Source organism: Hippopotamus amphibius, chromosome 7 (assembly GCF_030028045.1).
Source record: "Hippopotamus amphibius kiboko isolate mHipAmp2 chromosome 7, mHipAmp2.hap2, whole genome shotgun sequence".
Lineage (NCBI taxonomy): Eukaryota > Metazoa > Chordata > Mammalia > Artiodactyla > Hippopotamidae > Hippopotamus > Hippopotamus amphibius.
The window spans coordinates 73954214-73970239 of NC_080192.1; the positions used below are offsets into that span (position 1 = coordinate 73954214).

The 16026-nt window shown below is 45.6% G+C and overlaps 1 protein-coding gene across 1 annotated transcript in view; it reads right to left on the reverse strand.

Moving 5' to 3' along the window:
* LOC130857636 (acyl-coenzyme A oxidase-like protein) overlaps positions 1–16026 on the reverse strand; it is a 66076-nt gene that overhangs the window by 16819 nt on the left and 33231 nt on the right. The window contains exon 3 of the mRNA XM_057743364.1: positions 8925–9008. Coding sequence (XP_057599347.1) covers positions 8925–9008 — 84 coding nt within the window. The remainder of the gene's footprint in view (positions 1–8924; positions 9009–16026) is intronic.

The following is a 16026-nucleotide window of genomic DNA, read 5'->3' on the forward strand; positions in this document are numbered from 1 at the left end:
AACCCCATCAGCTCATCAAGCTTTACATATTCCCCCCAAGCGGCGAGGCATCCACGCCCTTCCCCACAATGCCTGTCCAGCCCCGGTTCCTCTGTGAAGACACGCCTCACGGTTCCCTCTCTTGGAAAGGTCACCTCAACAGCACAGAGCAGCCATCCTCCATCCTCGGGCTGCCCCGTTCATCCCATCAAACGACCGCTCTGAATGTTCCCTCTGCCTTGTCTGCTCAGGGTCCAGATTACTGCCTGGTGCGTTGAAGACGTGCAACAGCGTTTGTGCAGCGACCCCAGGTGCTGACCGCAGGTGCCAACCCCAGGTGCCAACCCCAGGTGCCTACAGAGGTGAGTCGCACCATGAGAAACAGTCTGCAAACAGGAAGGTCAATGGAAGAGGCGAGGCTGCACAACGAGCAGGCGCTCGTCTCGGGATGAGACAGGCTGGGCTCAAATCCCAGCTCAGCTACTCGCTGGCTGTGGGACCTTGGACAGTGACATAGTTTCCCCATCTGACGAATGCAGGGTTCGAGGAGCCCCCACTTCCTGAGCCCTCCCGCCTTCCAGACTCTGAGCACCACACACTCACTCACTGTCGCGACCACCCTGGGAAGAAAACACCATCCCCCTCACTTGACAGATGGGGACAGTGAGATTCAGGAGAAGGAAGTGATCCCGCCCACAGCTGCGCCTCAGAAGGCATGCAGGGCTGGGATTTAAACCCCAGCTGCCTGATACCTAACAGCGGTTGCCGCGAGGATTCAAGAGAGAAGGAAGGGTGGCTTGAGCAGGGCCGTTTGAAGGGAGCAGGGGACTGACTGCAAAGACAGAAGAGCTCAGGTGTACAGACATTCACCGTACCTGCCGGTCAGCATCCCCCTACTCTTAGAAACCCAGCCCCAGTTTTCCTCTGGGGAGCCCTCTTCCCCCAGAGTCAGCCCACGTGGTTCGTGGTTAATGCCAACCTCCAGCCCAGCTTTAGGGTGAGCCGTCAACCCAGGACCCAGGACTGGCCAATCTGTATAACATCATGGCCAACGGGGAGGCTTCAGTATAGACCCGTGACCTGGGTGGGTCCAATCAGAGCAGCCACTGGGACACACGAGTCAGCTATTGGCGAAGAGAAGCTCTTTTTGGAAGCAATGGAACCTGGAAGAATGGAGGCTGGCGGCTCCTCTCGCCATCGCGGGAGCTGGTGAAGGAAGCCAATACACGGGGGTCAGGTGAGGTGAAGCCAAGCGATGAGAGAGACCGGGTCCCACACAACCACACCTGAAGCCAGCTGCACCCTGGACTCTTTGGGTGCAGCAGCCAATAGGTGCCTTTTTTTCTGGGGTCACTGCAATGGAATGAGCCCCAGCGGACTCAGTGACTCCAAGCAAGACCTTGCAGGGAAGTGGCAGAAATGGCATCTTCACATGTTCCTGTCTGAGAACTGTGCTGAGCTTCTGGTGAGGACCAGTCCCTGCCCCACACGTGTGTGATCAGCCTGACACTAGCTTCCAGAAAGGCCACTCCATCAACTCACACTGAACCCCTTGACCAGCTGAAACGCTCTGACATCACGACGGATGAATTTCACGAATCACATCTGACACAGGAGGCACTTTTCATTTGGAGAATCGTCAAGTATCCTCGGAAGATGCTTAACGCCCTGATTTCTCAGCGCCCTTGCTCCTCGGAGTCACTGCCGACCCCACAAACTGCGTTACTAATTCCAACCCAGGAAAACGGAACCCATCCAGATGGTAACTTTTTTTTTCCCCTAAACCCTCTTGGAAATCAAGTGGAAGAAAAATATTTTTCTAAAACTAAAGCAGGTTGGATTTTCCACCCTTAAATCTCTTTGGCTGGTAGCTAATGTGTTCTTTACAGCATATTGTTTTCCTAGGTTTTACATGTTTTCCTCCTCCTTAGAAAGGGGAAGACAACGAGTGTTTCAGCCACTTTTTGAAAGACTCCATTCACTAAATGTTATTAGTAGGAGCACTGGGCTGGGTGAGGGAAACCCACAGGTTTTCGGAAAACTACAGGAGTTAACCGAGGCAGCGCCTGGGGGACCCTGATCCCCGCGGTCTGTCCAAACGTGGGCCTCTGCCCCCACGTGCTGACCAGTGTGTTGCCAAAGCCACGTTCTCCGAAGAGCAGGGAATCGGACCAAATTGGGGAGCCCCTGGAGGACTCCAAGCAGATGGCCCCTCGGCCCAGCGCACACTCTGAGCAGATGCCTCCTGTAGAGAGCACGGAGCCCAGCCTTGCAGGCAGACAGGAGGTGCCCAGCAAGCAGCCTCCATGGTGAGCCGGTGGGCTGTGGTCCGACTGCGGTAAAGGGGGTGAGAAGCGGAGAGATTCGGGGAAGATTCTGGAAACAGAGCTGATGGGTTGGACTTGGGAGGTGAGTGCAAGAGAGGCCTCCAGGTGACACCTGATCTTTGGCCTGAGTCTTCCGATGGATGGAGGCTCATTAGCTGCAAGGGGGGAGCTTTGCAGGAAAGCCAGGGAGGAAAGGGGTTGACTCGCTAAGACAGGGATGCTGAGCTGGAATGGAGAAGGGTGTCGACCCATCACAAGGGAGCAGCACAAGGTGTCCCCCTGAGAGGGCGCCGGGTCCACGGCCACCATCACTGCCCGGCGAGCGCCCTGGCCCCTGGCCCACCTCAGTGGACAGGACACAGAGAGAGCCTGGGAAAAGCAGAGGCAAGGAAAGAAAGGAGGGGAGGGACACCTAAGGAAAATTCTAACTCTAAACGCACACACATCTTGTCCTGTTTGTTTGGGAAAGCTCCCTCTCTCCTTTCTCACGTATCTGGAGGGGCAGAGGGACAGCTACAAGGTCAGGAGTGTGGGATCATGACCACCATAGTCCCGGGGAGGCCTGGCAGCAGCCTCCAGAGGCCACAGTCGGAGCTATGTGGGGGCCAGGAACAGCAGTCGGAACAGGCTGACAGGGCCCGAGGATGAGGTCTCCGGCCGGGCCTCTTAGCCTCCAAATAGTGGCTAGAAGGAGGGCCGTCCCACAGCGGCAGGGCAAGCGGGTGGGCTGGCATTGGGAACACAGGTCGGTCCCACCTCCACCCACCAACGGAGCCACTACCTGGAAGACCGTTTGGGAAGGACTCCAGCCATGTCTCAGGGGCTGCAGTCCCCACCACTTACTGAGCTTCTGCCAGGCATGGCCTGGAGCTCCTCCTGGGCACCATCAGCTTAAATGTGAACCAGCCTGTGAATGGGCATCAGCACCACCTTCATAGAGGAGAGAAGCCGCAGACATGTGAGAGTACGTGCCAGAACTGTGATGGAGATGTCCCGGAGACAGGACATGAACCCACATCACTCTGTCGGTCTCCCTGCCGCCACAGACCCACCAGGACCTGCACGAAGCCAGGTCCTTCCCACTTGATGGTCCATCAGCTGGTCCCCTAAAGAGCCTTCAAGTGCATTCAGATTCTTTCCATTCCAAGAGAAGATGGGAAACACCGAGGTGCTGCAAGTGGTTTTTGAGACAATGGGGACCCCATTAAGAATAGTGCAATGGACTAAGTTGGGTCCTTGCCCCATAATCATATACTGAAGCCTTCATCATATACTGAAGGCTTAATCCCTTAATGTGGTGGTATTAGGATATGGGATCTTCGGGAACTAATTAGGTTTAAACGAGGTCATGAGGATGGGGCCCTCATGACGGAGCAGTGCCCTTACAAGAAATACCAGAGCGCTCTCTTTCCCTCTCTCTGTCTCTCTCTCTCTCTCTGTCTTCCCCACTCTCCACTCTTGAAATGTGAGGACACAGCGAGAAGGTGGCTGGCTGTCTATAAGCCAGAAAGAGGGCCCTCACCAGGAAATGAATCAGCTGGCAGCTAGATCTTGGACTTCCCAGCTTCCAGAACTGTGAGAAAATTCACTGCTGTTATTTAAACCAGCAGCTCTATAGCACTTTATCACAGCAGCCCGCGCAAACTAAGACAGAGTAAGGTGACTCAAATAAGGAAGAAAGGGAGCCGTCATGGGGAAGAAGAAAAGGAAGCAGCTCACGTTTCTTTGGGCCAGAGAGTCCGTCCAGATTGCATCAGCCTGCCTGGTGGGAGACCTTGGGCTGGCTCCCGATCTAGTGTGGGGATTCAAAGCCCTCAGCAGAGTAAGTCTCCCTCCCTGGCTCCTCTCTCCTTTTCCCGCCCCCTTGCTGCGAGTCACTCTCCAAGCAGCCCTGGCTCGGCCAGCACTTGGCTGCGTGAAGATAATTATGTTTGTCCAAAGCACTTAGGGACACCGGGAGCCTCTGGGTGACACAGACCGGAGGGGGAGAGAAGGTGCTCAGGCCTGCGGGGCACAGATGATGCTCAAGTCGATGGCCAGCTCTCGCGAAGATGACCAGGAGAGCAGCAGGGGCCTTAGGCTGGCACCGAGATCTGGGGGGGTCGTGACCAATCCAGGGCTCCCCAACCCGTTCCCCAGGCACCGTGTCACCTCCCCTGGAAGTCTCCCTCCACCACCTACAGGAAAGGCAGCCACGGCCTCCTGGGCTGGACCAGAGCCACAACCGACACGTTCCGCTAACTGTCTAGGGTGTCCAAGCATAAGAAAAAAATTCCCCTGCAACGACTGATGTGTGGGAAAGCAAACAGGGTTAACCATCATTTTTGCTAAATTTTCCAGCATTTTTTTAAACTGTGGTACAATACTTATAAAATTTGCCATTTTTAGCCATTGTTATGCGTACAGTTCAGGGGTGTGAACTACATTAACAGTGTTGTGCAACCATCACCACTACTTCTAAAACTTTTTCATCACCCCCAACAAACTCTGTGCCCGTTAACCAATAACTACCCCTGTTCTCCTCTTCCCCCAGCCTCTGGGAACCTGTAACCTACTTTATATCTCTATAAGCTCACTTATTCTCAAATTTTTATATAGATGGAATCATACGGCATTCGTTCTTGTGGGTCTGGCTTATTTCACTTAGCATCATATTTTTAAGACTTATTGTATTGTAACATGTACCAGAAGTTCATTCCTTTTTAAGGCTGAATGATATTCCATGGTATGTACGCATACACAATATTTTGTTTATCCATTCATTTGTTGATGGACACTTTCTTTCCACCTATTAGCTACTGTGAATAATGCTTCAGTGAACATGGGCATACAGGTATCTATCTGAGTCCCTGTTTTAATTCTTTGGGGTATATACTTAGGAGCAGAATTGCTGGATCATACAGTAATTCTACATTTAACCTTTTGCGTAACTGCCACACAGTTTTGATTCTATGCATTTATTTAATATGCATGCATTGAGACTCCCTCCATACCAAGAAAGTAGACAGAGACAGTATTCAAGGAGTTTGCCCTCTAGTGGTGCTAATAGACATACAGTAGACCCGTTAATAAATTAATCAATGCAAATGGGTACACACCATGACAGAACACTGTAAGACAGATGTACAAAGCCAGTTGACAACATGTAGGTGGGATTAAAACTGCAGGCTTGAGGGAGGTTTCCCTGAAGAAAGGACACTTGAGCTGGGACTTGAAGAATGAGCAGGTGTCAGGCAGGAGAAGGAGGGGAAAAGATTGTTCTAGGATGATAGCATGAGTGGTCCAAATATGGAAATGAGGGACCGAAAGAAGGCCAAGACACAGCAGATCTCCCAGGTAGGACTACGTGGCACAGAAGATGTCTGGGAAGGTGAGCGTAGGGCCAGACCACACGAGAACCAGTGAGCCATGTCAAGGGTTGGAGGGTTTCTCTAAAGCATAACAGGAAGGGGTTTTCAGCAGAGGACTGATGTGATCAGAAAAGCGTTTTTAAAGATCTATTCCTTTAAATGTATTCAAGTTTCTTTCTATGAGACTCAGGAGTAAAACGTTTTTAAAAAGTTTTTTACTGTGGAAAATTGCAAACAAAATAGAAGAGTGTCATAAACTCAGCGATGCCCAGCTCATGATCCGTTTCATTCATCTTTCCCTCAATTCTCTACACCCTAAATGATCTCGAAGTTTATCCCAGACATCCTATCATTTCATCCCTCAATCTTACCTATGCATCTGTAAAAGATAAAGACTGGGTTTTTTTAAAGCTCTTTATTGGAATATAATAGCTTTACACTGTTGTGCAAGTTTTTGCTGTGCAACAAAGTGAATCAGCTGTATTTATACATATATCCCCATATCCCCTCCCTCCCCCGACTCCCTCCCACCCTCCCTATCCCAGCCCTCTAAGTCATCACCCATCATCCAGTTGATCTCCCTGTGTTATGCAGCAGCTTCCCACTAGCTATCTATTTTACATTTGGTAGTGTATATATGTCAATTCTATTCTCTCACTTCGTCCCAGCTTCCCCTTCTTCCCCCACCCCATGTCCTCAAGTCCATCCTCTACATCTGCATCTTTATTCTTGCCCTGTCACTGGGTTCATCAGTACCACTTTTTTAGATTCCACATATATGAGTTAGCATACGGTATTCGTTTTTCTCTTTCTGGTTTACTTCGCTCTGTATGACAGACTCTAGGTGCATCTAACTCACTACAAAAGACTGTTTTTAAAAGCATGACTCTAAAACCATTATTCCACCTCCAATATAATAATTCTTTAATATTGCCAAATAGTCAATGTTCAAATTTCCCCCAACTGACATCTAATTTTTCTTTACAGTTTGTTGTTTGAACCAGGATCTAAATGAGTTCCACACATTGCAATGCGTTGAAATGTTTCTTAAGTCTGCTTAAAACTGCAAGCTGCCCCTCCCTCACTTGCTCAAACATTCCCTATGCAACTCTGTGCACCAGGCTCTGTGCAAGACCCTGGAGGTGCAGAGGAGTAGGCTCCCTGCCCAGAGAGCTGGAATACCCTGTGCAGACTTCTCCATGGTCACAGCCCAACAGAAGTTTGCTAAAGAAAAGGCAGGTGGGAGTTATATGGTAAAAGCACCAACTGAGGATCATAAGACTGGACCAGGACCCTCTAGGATTTCTAAGAGGAGGATCTATCTGCTACATCTCAGCTGTCTTTCGTCTCTCTGGAAGCTACAGCCACCCCATCCTGGAGAGAAGAGACCCTGCCTGGCTGAAATCGTAGGGAAGCCAGTTTCCCCAAAAAGACTTCACCCCTGTATGGTACTCACAGATTTGTTTGTTTTTTAATTCCTACCCATTTTTTTTTTTTTAGATTTTTTTTTTTTTGATGTGGACCATATTTAAAGTCTTTATTGAATGTGTTACAATATTGCTTCGGATTTTATGTTTTTGGTTTTTTGGCTGCGAGGCATGTGGGATCTTAGTTCCCTGACCAGGGATCGAAACTGCACCCCCTGCATTGGAAGGCAAAGTCTTAACCACTGGACCCCCAGGGAAGTCCCATTCCTACCCATTTTTAAATGTCTACATTGCAGAACAGAAAGAGTTTCCATCTTGGACTCATCAATGATTGACCTGGTTTCTCGTCTGATCACTCATTCATCATTTTCTAATTATAATTTCTCCCCTTTGGGGACATCAGGCCTGGGTGCTTGCACGCAGGGACTTATTTGGAGATGCAGTGGTGTCCAGGGAGGGAAAAGAGGGCACACGCAAGGCCACGTGCCTGCTGGGAGACGTAAGGCACAGGGAGGGGCCATGGCAGTCTCACCTTTCCAGCTGTTCTGTTTACCATCTTTGGTGAGGTGGTACATGCAAAGCAGGCCCACAGTGTGATGCCATTTTATACCCATTTGATCAGCAAAAATGGAGAAGGCTAAGAATTCCAAGTGCTGTGGTACATTCACCCAAAGGAACATCATTCAGGAGTCAAAGACGAATGAACTTCCATTTACACGCCATTCTCCAAATGGCACAATCGCAGAGATGGCAAATAGATTAGTAGCTGTCAGAGGACAGGGATGGGGTGGGGGCTGGATGCAGCTGAAAATGAGCACCACTTTAAGTTTGTTTGTGCTGATGAACAGCTCTGTATCTCGACGGTGGTGGTCGTTGCATGATACTATATATGGGACCAAACTGCGTAGAACTACACACACACACAGCGGAGTGCGTGTAAAAACTAGTGAAATTTGAATAAGTTATATGGTCTAGTTAACAGTATTGTAGTAATGCTGATCTCCTGATTTTATATTGCATTACAGCTACAGAAGACGTCACCACTGAAGGAAACTGGGTGAAGGATTCACACGACTCTAGGTGATACTTTTGTAACTTCCTGTGAGCCTTATTATTTCTAAATATGAAGACTTTTTAAAAAATAAACATAAATGACTACAGTGGCATGCAACAATATAAATCAATCTTAGTGATGATATTTAAGTGAAGAAAGTACACCACAAACAATTATGATACTATTTGTATAAAATTAAAATAAAGGAAAACAATTGATTAACATAAATGCAATAAAACTATACAAAAAGAAAAGCAAAGAGGGACTTCCCTGGTGGCACAGTAGTTAAGAATCTGCCTGCCAATGCAGGGGGCATGGGTTCGATCCCTGCTCCGGGAAGATCCCACATGCCACGGAGTAACTAAGCCCGCAAGCCACAACTATTGAGCCCATGTGCCACAACTACTGAAGCCCGTACGCCTAGAGCCCATGCTCCGCACCAAGAGAAGCCACTGCAATGTAGAGTAGCCCCCACTCACCACAACTGGAGAAAGCCTGTATGCAGCAACGAAGACCCAACACAGCCAATAAAAATAAATAAATAAATTTATTTTTAAAAAAAGAAAGAAAAGCAAAGAAAAACAAATACAGGATTGAATATAATGGTTGAAGAGGAAGTCAGGGGAGGGGTTGGGAAGTGAACCATTTTATAAACATCTAGTGCAAGAATAGACTGACGTCTACAGAGTTGTCTGGGGGGTTTTTTTGGGTTCTTTTTTTGGTTTTTTTTCTCCTTTTCATTCAAAACTATCAGTTCATGAAGGGAGGGATGCCCAGTGCCTCTCACCTTTACTCCTGTGGCCACGTCCGCTATGGAGATGACTTCTCCTATGACTAGTCTCCAACTGACAAAATTCTTTGTTTTCTCTGCCTGAAAAGATGAAAGAAGCAATGTCAAGATTTATTTACGGTTTTCTGGCCATAAAATTAACATTTTTAAATAATAAACAGATGTTACTTTGACAATAAAAAAATTCAACATAATAAAAGCAATTTTTAAATCAAGAAATAATCCCATCACCCTACTGAAGTCAAGGTTTTCATTCTTTTTTTATTCTTATTGAAGTATAGTTGATTTACAATATTATGTTAGTTTCACATGTGTAGCAAAGTGATTCAGTTTCACGTGTGTAGCAAAGTGATTCAGTTATATACACATGTATATATCTATATTATTTTCCATTATAATTTATTACACGATATTAAATATAGTTCCCTATGCTATACGGGAAACCCTGTTTATCTCTTTTATATGTGGTGGTGTGAATCTGTTCACCCTTTTTATGGGGTCATCTGGTCTCTGACCACAGACGCAGTAGTTAATGACTCTCTTCTCACATAATAAGAAGTCAACTGCATCTGCATGGAGGCCAGCCCCCGACAGACTCCCCTTTGGCCTCGCGTAGCCTTAACCAAGTTTGTCCCTGGGCGCCCCCACCACCACGGTTCTACGTAGCAACTCAAACCTGCAGCATCTCTGCACTAATGCTTCTACCAATAGCGAGTGCCTGGCGCAAGTCCAGGCGACAATCTTGATGTCAAGACAGAGGATTTGGAAGGTTTGGGAACATTTTGGACACAGGAAAAGCAATATTCTTCACTTTCCTTTCTAACCACAGCCCATCTCAGGGCTTTGGTTAAAAACCACGAGGTCCAGTCCCCCTTTGTTACACCCTCTTCTCCCTTGCTGTGCACAACAGCCTTGAATCCCAAAGCTACGCCAGCACCCTCTTCTCCAGCGAGAAATGAGATGGGGCAACAACACTGTGCCTGTTTTATTTCAGAATTTCAGAGGCAGGTGGCATTTCCTCCAAAGGTAATGGGCCCCGGAGTGTGTATATTCCAATTACCTGTTGTTGGAATTGATGCTAGCCTTTTTTTGTGGGGAGGGGCTGCATTGGGTCTTAGTTGCCACAGGCGGGATCTTTCATTGCAGTGCAGTCTCTTTGTCGTGGCGCGCGGGCTTAGTTAGTTGCCCTGCAGCATGTGGGATCTTAGTTCCCAGACCAGGGATCGAACTCGCATCCCTGGTATTGGAAGGCAGATTTTCTGCCACTGGACCACCTGGGAAGTCCCCACTGCTAGCCTTTTCAATTCGCCAGTCTCTTTTGGGACGCAGCCAACAAAGCTGGGGCTTATTGCCCGTGTGCACAAGTGTATACGTGTGTGGGTGTGTGTACCTGTGTGTACATGTGCGTACGTGCATGTAAACTGCCCCGCCAGCAGCGGAAGGAGCCAGTCTTCTTTGGATGACTCTCAGTTTCCACACTAGCTTAGACTCTCTCCCCAAACACACTCTGTTTCCCCTCCTGTAGGTTTTCACAATGTTGCTCTCAAGCATCATTAATTTTATCAAGCAGCAGACTGTCAAGATTTATGACTCTTTTGGTGGCTCCAACCCAGTGCATCTTGTATTGATTATTTCCTAAAATACCTCCAAGGCTGGAGCACGTACCACTGCCTGGCTCCAGCATCGGCTCACACGGGAGGGTTTATTCTCAGCAAATATCATAAAACAACTGTAGTGGATACTTGCAGGCTTTTTCAGAGGGCCCTTGGGTCCTCTGTCCCGTGGATCCCTAGGAGGGGTTGAGCAGGACAGGAAGTGCTGACCCTGTGTTACAGATGGAAAAGTCTAGGCTCAGGGAGGTCAAAAGACTTGTCCGACCAGGATCACCTAGTAAGTGGTAGAAAAGGGGCCAGAAACCAGATCTTTAGATTCTTCACATGGACTTCCTGTCCCCAGCCCTCAATGCCCCTCAGTGTTAAGCTGGTTGGAGCTCCGGGACTCTGGGTGGCCCAGTCTTTATCGCCAGCCCACCCCTCTTTTGTACCACCAGCCTCGTCCCCAGAGAGCACCTGACACCAACACGTCCCAGTGCCCAGGTGACCTTGCTAAGAGTTACCCCAGCCCCTCATCGCAATAACCCCCTCTTCACCTTAAGCCACCTGCTCTGCTGGAGTCAAACCTAAACCATTAGGACTAAGCAAATCCCTCAGAATCTCCAACTGGTCATGGTTTTCTTCCTATTTCATTCTCTCCATACACTGTGGATGTGGGAGGATGACTTTGTCATTGGTGGTATCCAACTGCGATCATTTTTACTCAGCTGCTTGAAATAAATTGCAATCACATTTGCTAAAGAACCAATCCCAAATGCAGCCATTCTGCAGCATTATAAGTTGTCCATGACAGTTCTTTTCCTTCATGAGTCTCTGCATGGGACAGCGATCTTTGCTATTAGATCTGATGGGTGATACCATAGGATTTTGCCACTAATGCTGTGATGTTGATTTAAGCATTCATTTGGGCTGGTCCATTTCAAGACATCAAGCCAAAGTTCCAGAACTAACACGAGGCTTCATTTGACAGATTTCCTTACTAGCATATATTTTTAACATCTTCTCCACACGTAAATTCCCCCTTTTCTTCAGTTCTTCTTTCATTTTTGATCTGCTAATTGTTCTCAATTAAAGAATGTCTCCCTGTGCACCAGAGCAAAGAGTGGCCTCCGCTCGCTGCAACTGGAGAGAGCCCGTGCGCAGCAACAAAGACCCAACACAGCCGAAAATGAATAAATAAATAAATAAATAAATAAATATAAAAATAAAAATTAAATATGAATTAAAAGTTTAATTTAAAAAAAATCTATGATCTGCTATGCAGATAAGTAAGAAAGGCTGACAACATTGCTGTTGTTTAAAAAAATAATAACGGCACTTTTCTGGTGGGTGAAATTATGGTTGAGTTTTTTTCCTTTATACTCTTCTGTGTGGATGATGTTTTCTTCATAGAGCATGCTTTATGTTTGAAATTAAGAAAAAAGAAGGAAGAATCAAGAAAAAAAATTGTATGTTCTCTGAAACACACTGTTCCCTAGAGAATCTGAAACAGGAGGTAGAGTATGGAGCAGAAACTGTCCTGAACTAGGGTTCTTAGAATAAAGCACAACCTTTCTGAGTTAACAACAACAAAAAAGAATGCCTCGTATCGATTAGGTTCCTCTCACATTCAATGGCCAACATATTGAACTGTCCATACCGATTGTGATCAGTCAATAATTAACGCATTTGGGGCATACCTTTTTGCAGTATTTCTACTGTATAATCAGCTGCCTTCATTTGGACTGAATATGTTTAAGCCAAACTCAACTCCCACACCAGACTGCTGGTTTATAGTAATTTTAAATGATAATGATTCCATAAATGTATGGGGAATATACTCAAACTTCTATTTTATCCTAAATTATACCCCATGCTATTTACATTTCTGCTTAATAAATTCAGTCTCGAACAGAAGGAAGGTAGTTTTCCCTAAAATAACCCCCTTTCCTTTGTAGAGCATTTGATGTATCAGACCTTCGGCATGCAGTTTTCTGTTACAAATCAAATTCTACAAAAATGTATATTTTTGGTTTTATAAGCCCAGAGAATCTCTAAAAGACAAATCTTCTTCAGCTAAAATCAACTTGATTCAACGCTGCTTAGGTGTCTATAATCTGAGCTGTCTTCCCTCTGATATTAAAGACCCTTGCTGCCACTTTATAACTCGTCAGCAGACCCTGTTAGGAGCCCTTCCAAGAGGACTGTGCAAAAACAGGTTCCTGACCTTAGTCTACTAACATCAGTCCCCAAACTGGCATATTTGCTTCTTCTATCTTCTGGTTTCAATTTCCCTATTTTAGTTACGTCTTCTCCGTCTTACTGAAAACATGTCCTCTGTTATAATGAGCCTAAATTACTTTAGAAACAGAAGGAATCAGAGTAAAAAATACAAATAGAATGAATAAATGGGCTTCAGGGATTTAGTCATCTGGGGCCTGTTGTAAACAAGATTCTTGCTTACTGGGCTATCCGGTCCTGACCCTCCCTCCAAGGGACCCCAGGTCTGGCCACATCTTACATCTCCCACCACCATCCTGTGCCTGGACTATTGTAACAGCCTCCCGGCTGACCTCCTGCTCCATTCTGCCCCAAACATCAAAGCATGGTGATCTCATTTTTATTATTAAGGTAAAATTTACATACGGCAAAATGCACAGAGCATAAATGCATGAGTTCTGGTCGATTATCTACCTGTGTAACCATCACACCAATTAAGATCATGGAATGTCCCCATGCCCCCCGGAAAGTGCCCACGTGCTCCTTTTCAGAGTCCCCACCCCTACAGGAAACCACTGTTCTCTTTTCATCAACATTCACTAGCTTTGCCTGTTCTTGAACATAAGTGAAATCGTACAGTGTGGACTCTTTCATGTCTGTCTTCTTCCAGGCAGATAAGGCATCCATGTAGTTTTGTGTATCCGTAGTTCATTCTTTTTTATGACTGAGTGGTTTTCCATCTCTGAATATTCCACAATATGTCCAATCTCTTATTGATGGACATTCGGGTTGTTTCTAGCGGGTTATGAATCAAGTTGATACAAGCATTCAGGTGCAAATCTGTTTGTGAATATGTGTTTGCATTTCCCTTTTGCAAACCCCCAGGAATGCAACTGCTAGTTGAAGATTAGGTTTATGGTTTAATAATGTAAAGAAGTGCCAAACACTTTTACAAAATGTACCATTTTCCACTCTGACCAACAGTGTGTGAGAATTCTAGTTTCTCCACATCCTCCTCAGTACGGTCAGTCTTTCCCATCTTTAGCTATTCTCGAGGGACTGTAATGTCATCTCATTAAGGTTTGTGTGCATTTCTCAGATGACTAAAGATACTGAGCACATTTTTGTATGCTTATTGGCCATTTCGACCCCTTTATAAAATGTCTACTCAAGTCTCTGGCTGATTTTTAAATTGGGTCATTTGTATTTTTTGTCATTGAGCGCTAGGAATTCTTTATATATTCCGAATACAAACTCTTTATATCTGGACATAATTTTTTTCAGATATACTCATTGCAGATATTTTTTCCTAGTTTGTAGATTGCCTTTTTGTTCTCTTCATGATGTCTTTTGATGAACAACAGCTTTTTATTTTGATAAAGGTAACTATCAATTTTTTTCTTTCACATGTTTAGCATGTTGGGATCCTTGCTAAAAAAACCTGTGCCTTCTCCTCTGTTCCTCTACAAACCTTGTAATTGTAGAATTTACGTTTAGATGTATAATACAGCTCAAATTATTTTTGTGTGTAGTGTGAGGTAGGGACCAAGGTTAAATTTTTTTTCTATAGGTTTATCAGTCATTCCAACGCCATTTATTGAAAAGACTTCTATTTTCCCATTGAATTGCCTTGGCCACAGTGTCCAAAAATCAACTGAACATGTGTGTGTGGATTTATCTCAGGACTCTCCATTCTGTCCCATTAATCTATGTGTCTATCCTTATGCCAATATGACATAATTCTGAGTAGCTTTTTAATGTCTCAAAATCAAATAGTGAGAGTCCTCCAAATTTGTCCTTTTTTAGAATTGCTTTAAGAACTCTAGGCCTTTTGCATTTCCATATGTGGAAATTATATAATTCCTTATAATTTTTGATCAAGGAACTAAAACACTTTTAAAATAAGCATTTCACTGTGCTTCCCTATTTCCTCTTCCCCATCCACACTTGAGAAAACCCTCCAATGACTCCAGTTACCTTTGCAAAAAAACCCAAACTTCTCACTGTGGCCCCCACGCCTGACCCTTTAGCTGTTCCTTATTTTGTGCTGATTCTCTCCTGGGGCCACGTTGTGGGGTCTCTGAGCAGAATGCTGGGAGGATTCTGTAACAAAGGCTGTCTGTGGCCACTGCACTTCTGTCCTCCCCAGGGGCCTTGACTACTCCAGGAAAGCCCCATAGAGGAATGATGAAAAGTGACATTCCCACAGCTCCGTCCAAAGACGTTTTTCATCTGTCACAACATTATTGCAGGATTTTGACAGTTTCAGACTTTCCAAATTTTTGCCTTAAATTTAATGCCTCTTTGCTTGGCAGCACGTGCTTCCTACCAAATTCCTAGCTGCCTTGGAAATTTTTCTGATTATTAGTGTAATCACATAATTTATCAATATGGACAGCACATGATGATGAATGTATTGTATTGACATCACCAGCATGAGCTCACTTTGCTGTTAACAGGAAGTGCATTATTTTACATTCTTTTTTTTTTTTTTTTTTTTTTTGGCTGCATTAGGTCTTCATTGTTGCTCGCAGGCTTTCTCTAGTTGTGGTGCATTGCAGTGGCTTCTCGTTGTGGAGCACGGGCTCTAGGTGAGAGGGCTTCTGTAGTTGTGGCACACAAGCTCAGTAATTGTGGCTCATGGGCTCTAGAGCGCAGGTTCAGTAGTTGTGGTGCACTGGCTTAGTTGCTCCGCAGCATGTGGGATCTTCCCAGACCAGGGATCAAACCATGTCCCCTGCATTGGCAGACGGATTCTTAACCACTGCGCTACCAGGGAAGTCCCTACATTCATTTTAATGGAAAAAAGTGATGGATCATGTACCTTGCAACTTCACTGAATTTGTTTATCAGTTCTAACAGTTTTTTTGGTGGCATCGTTAGGGTTTTCTACATATAAAATCATGTCATCTGTGAACAGAGATAGGTTTACTTCTTTTCCAATTTACCATGCTTCATTTTTATCCCTGGCATCGACAACCATCTGACATAAATGTTTGTTCCCTGCCTTGTCCCTAAAATGTAAGCTTCATAAACCAGGTATTTATTTGCCTCCTTTTTCACTGCCTCTTGAACTACCTCACAGTAGGTGTTCAATGAATAACTGTAAAATGAATGAATCACCATGCCTGGCACTTAGAAGTGACTTAGCAAATGATAATGGATAATAATTATCATTATTTTTAACCATATATTTAAATGCAAAAATAATGATTTTTCCTTGGGACTTCCCTGGTGGTCCAGAGGGTAAGACTCCATGCTCCCAATGCAGGGGGCCTGGGTTCCAT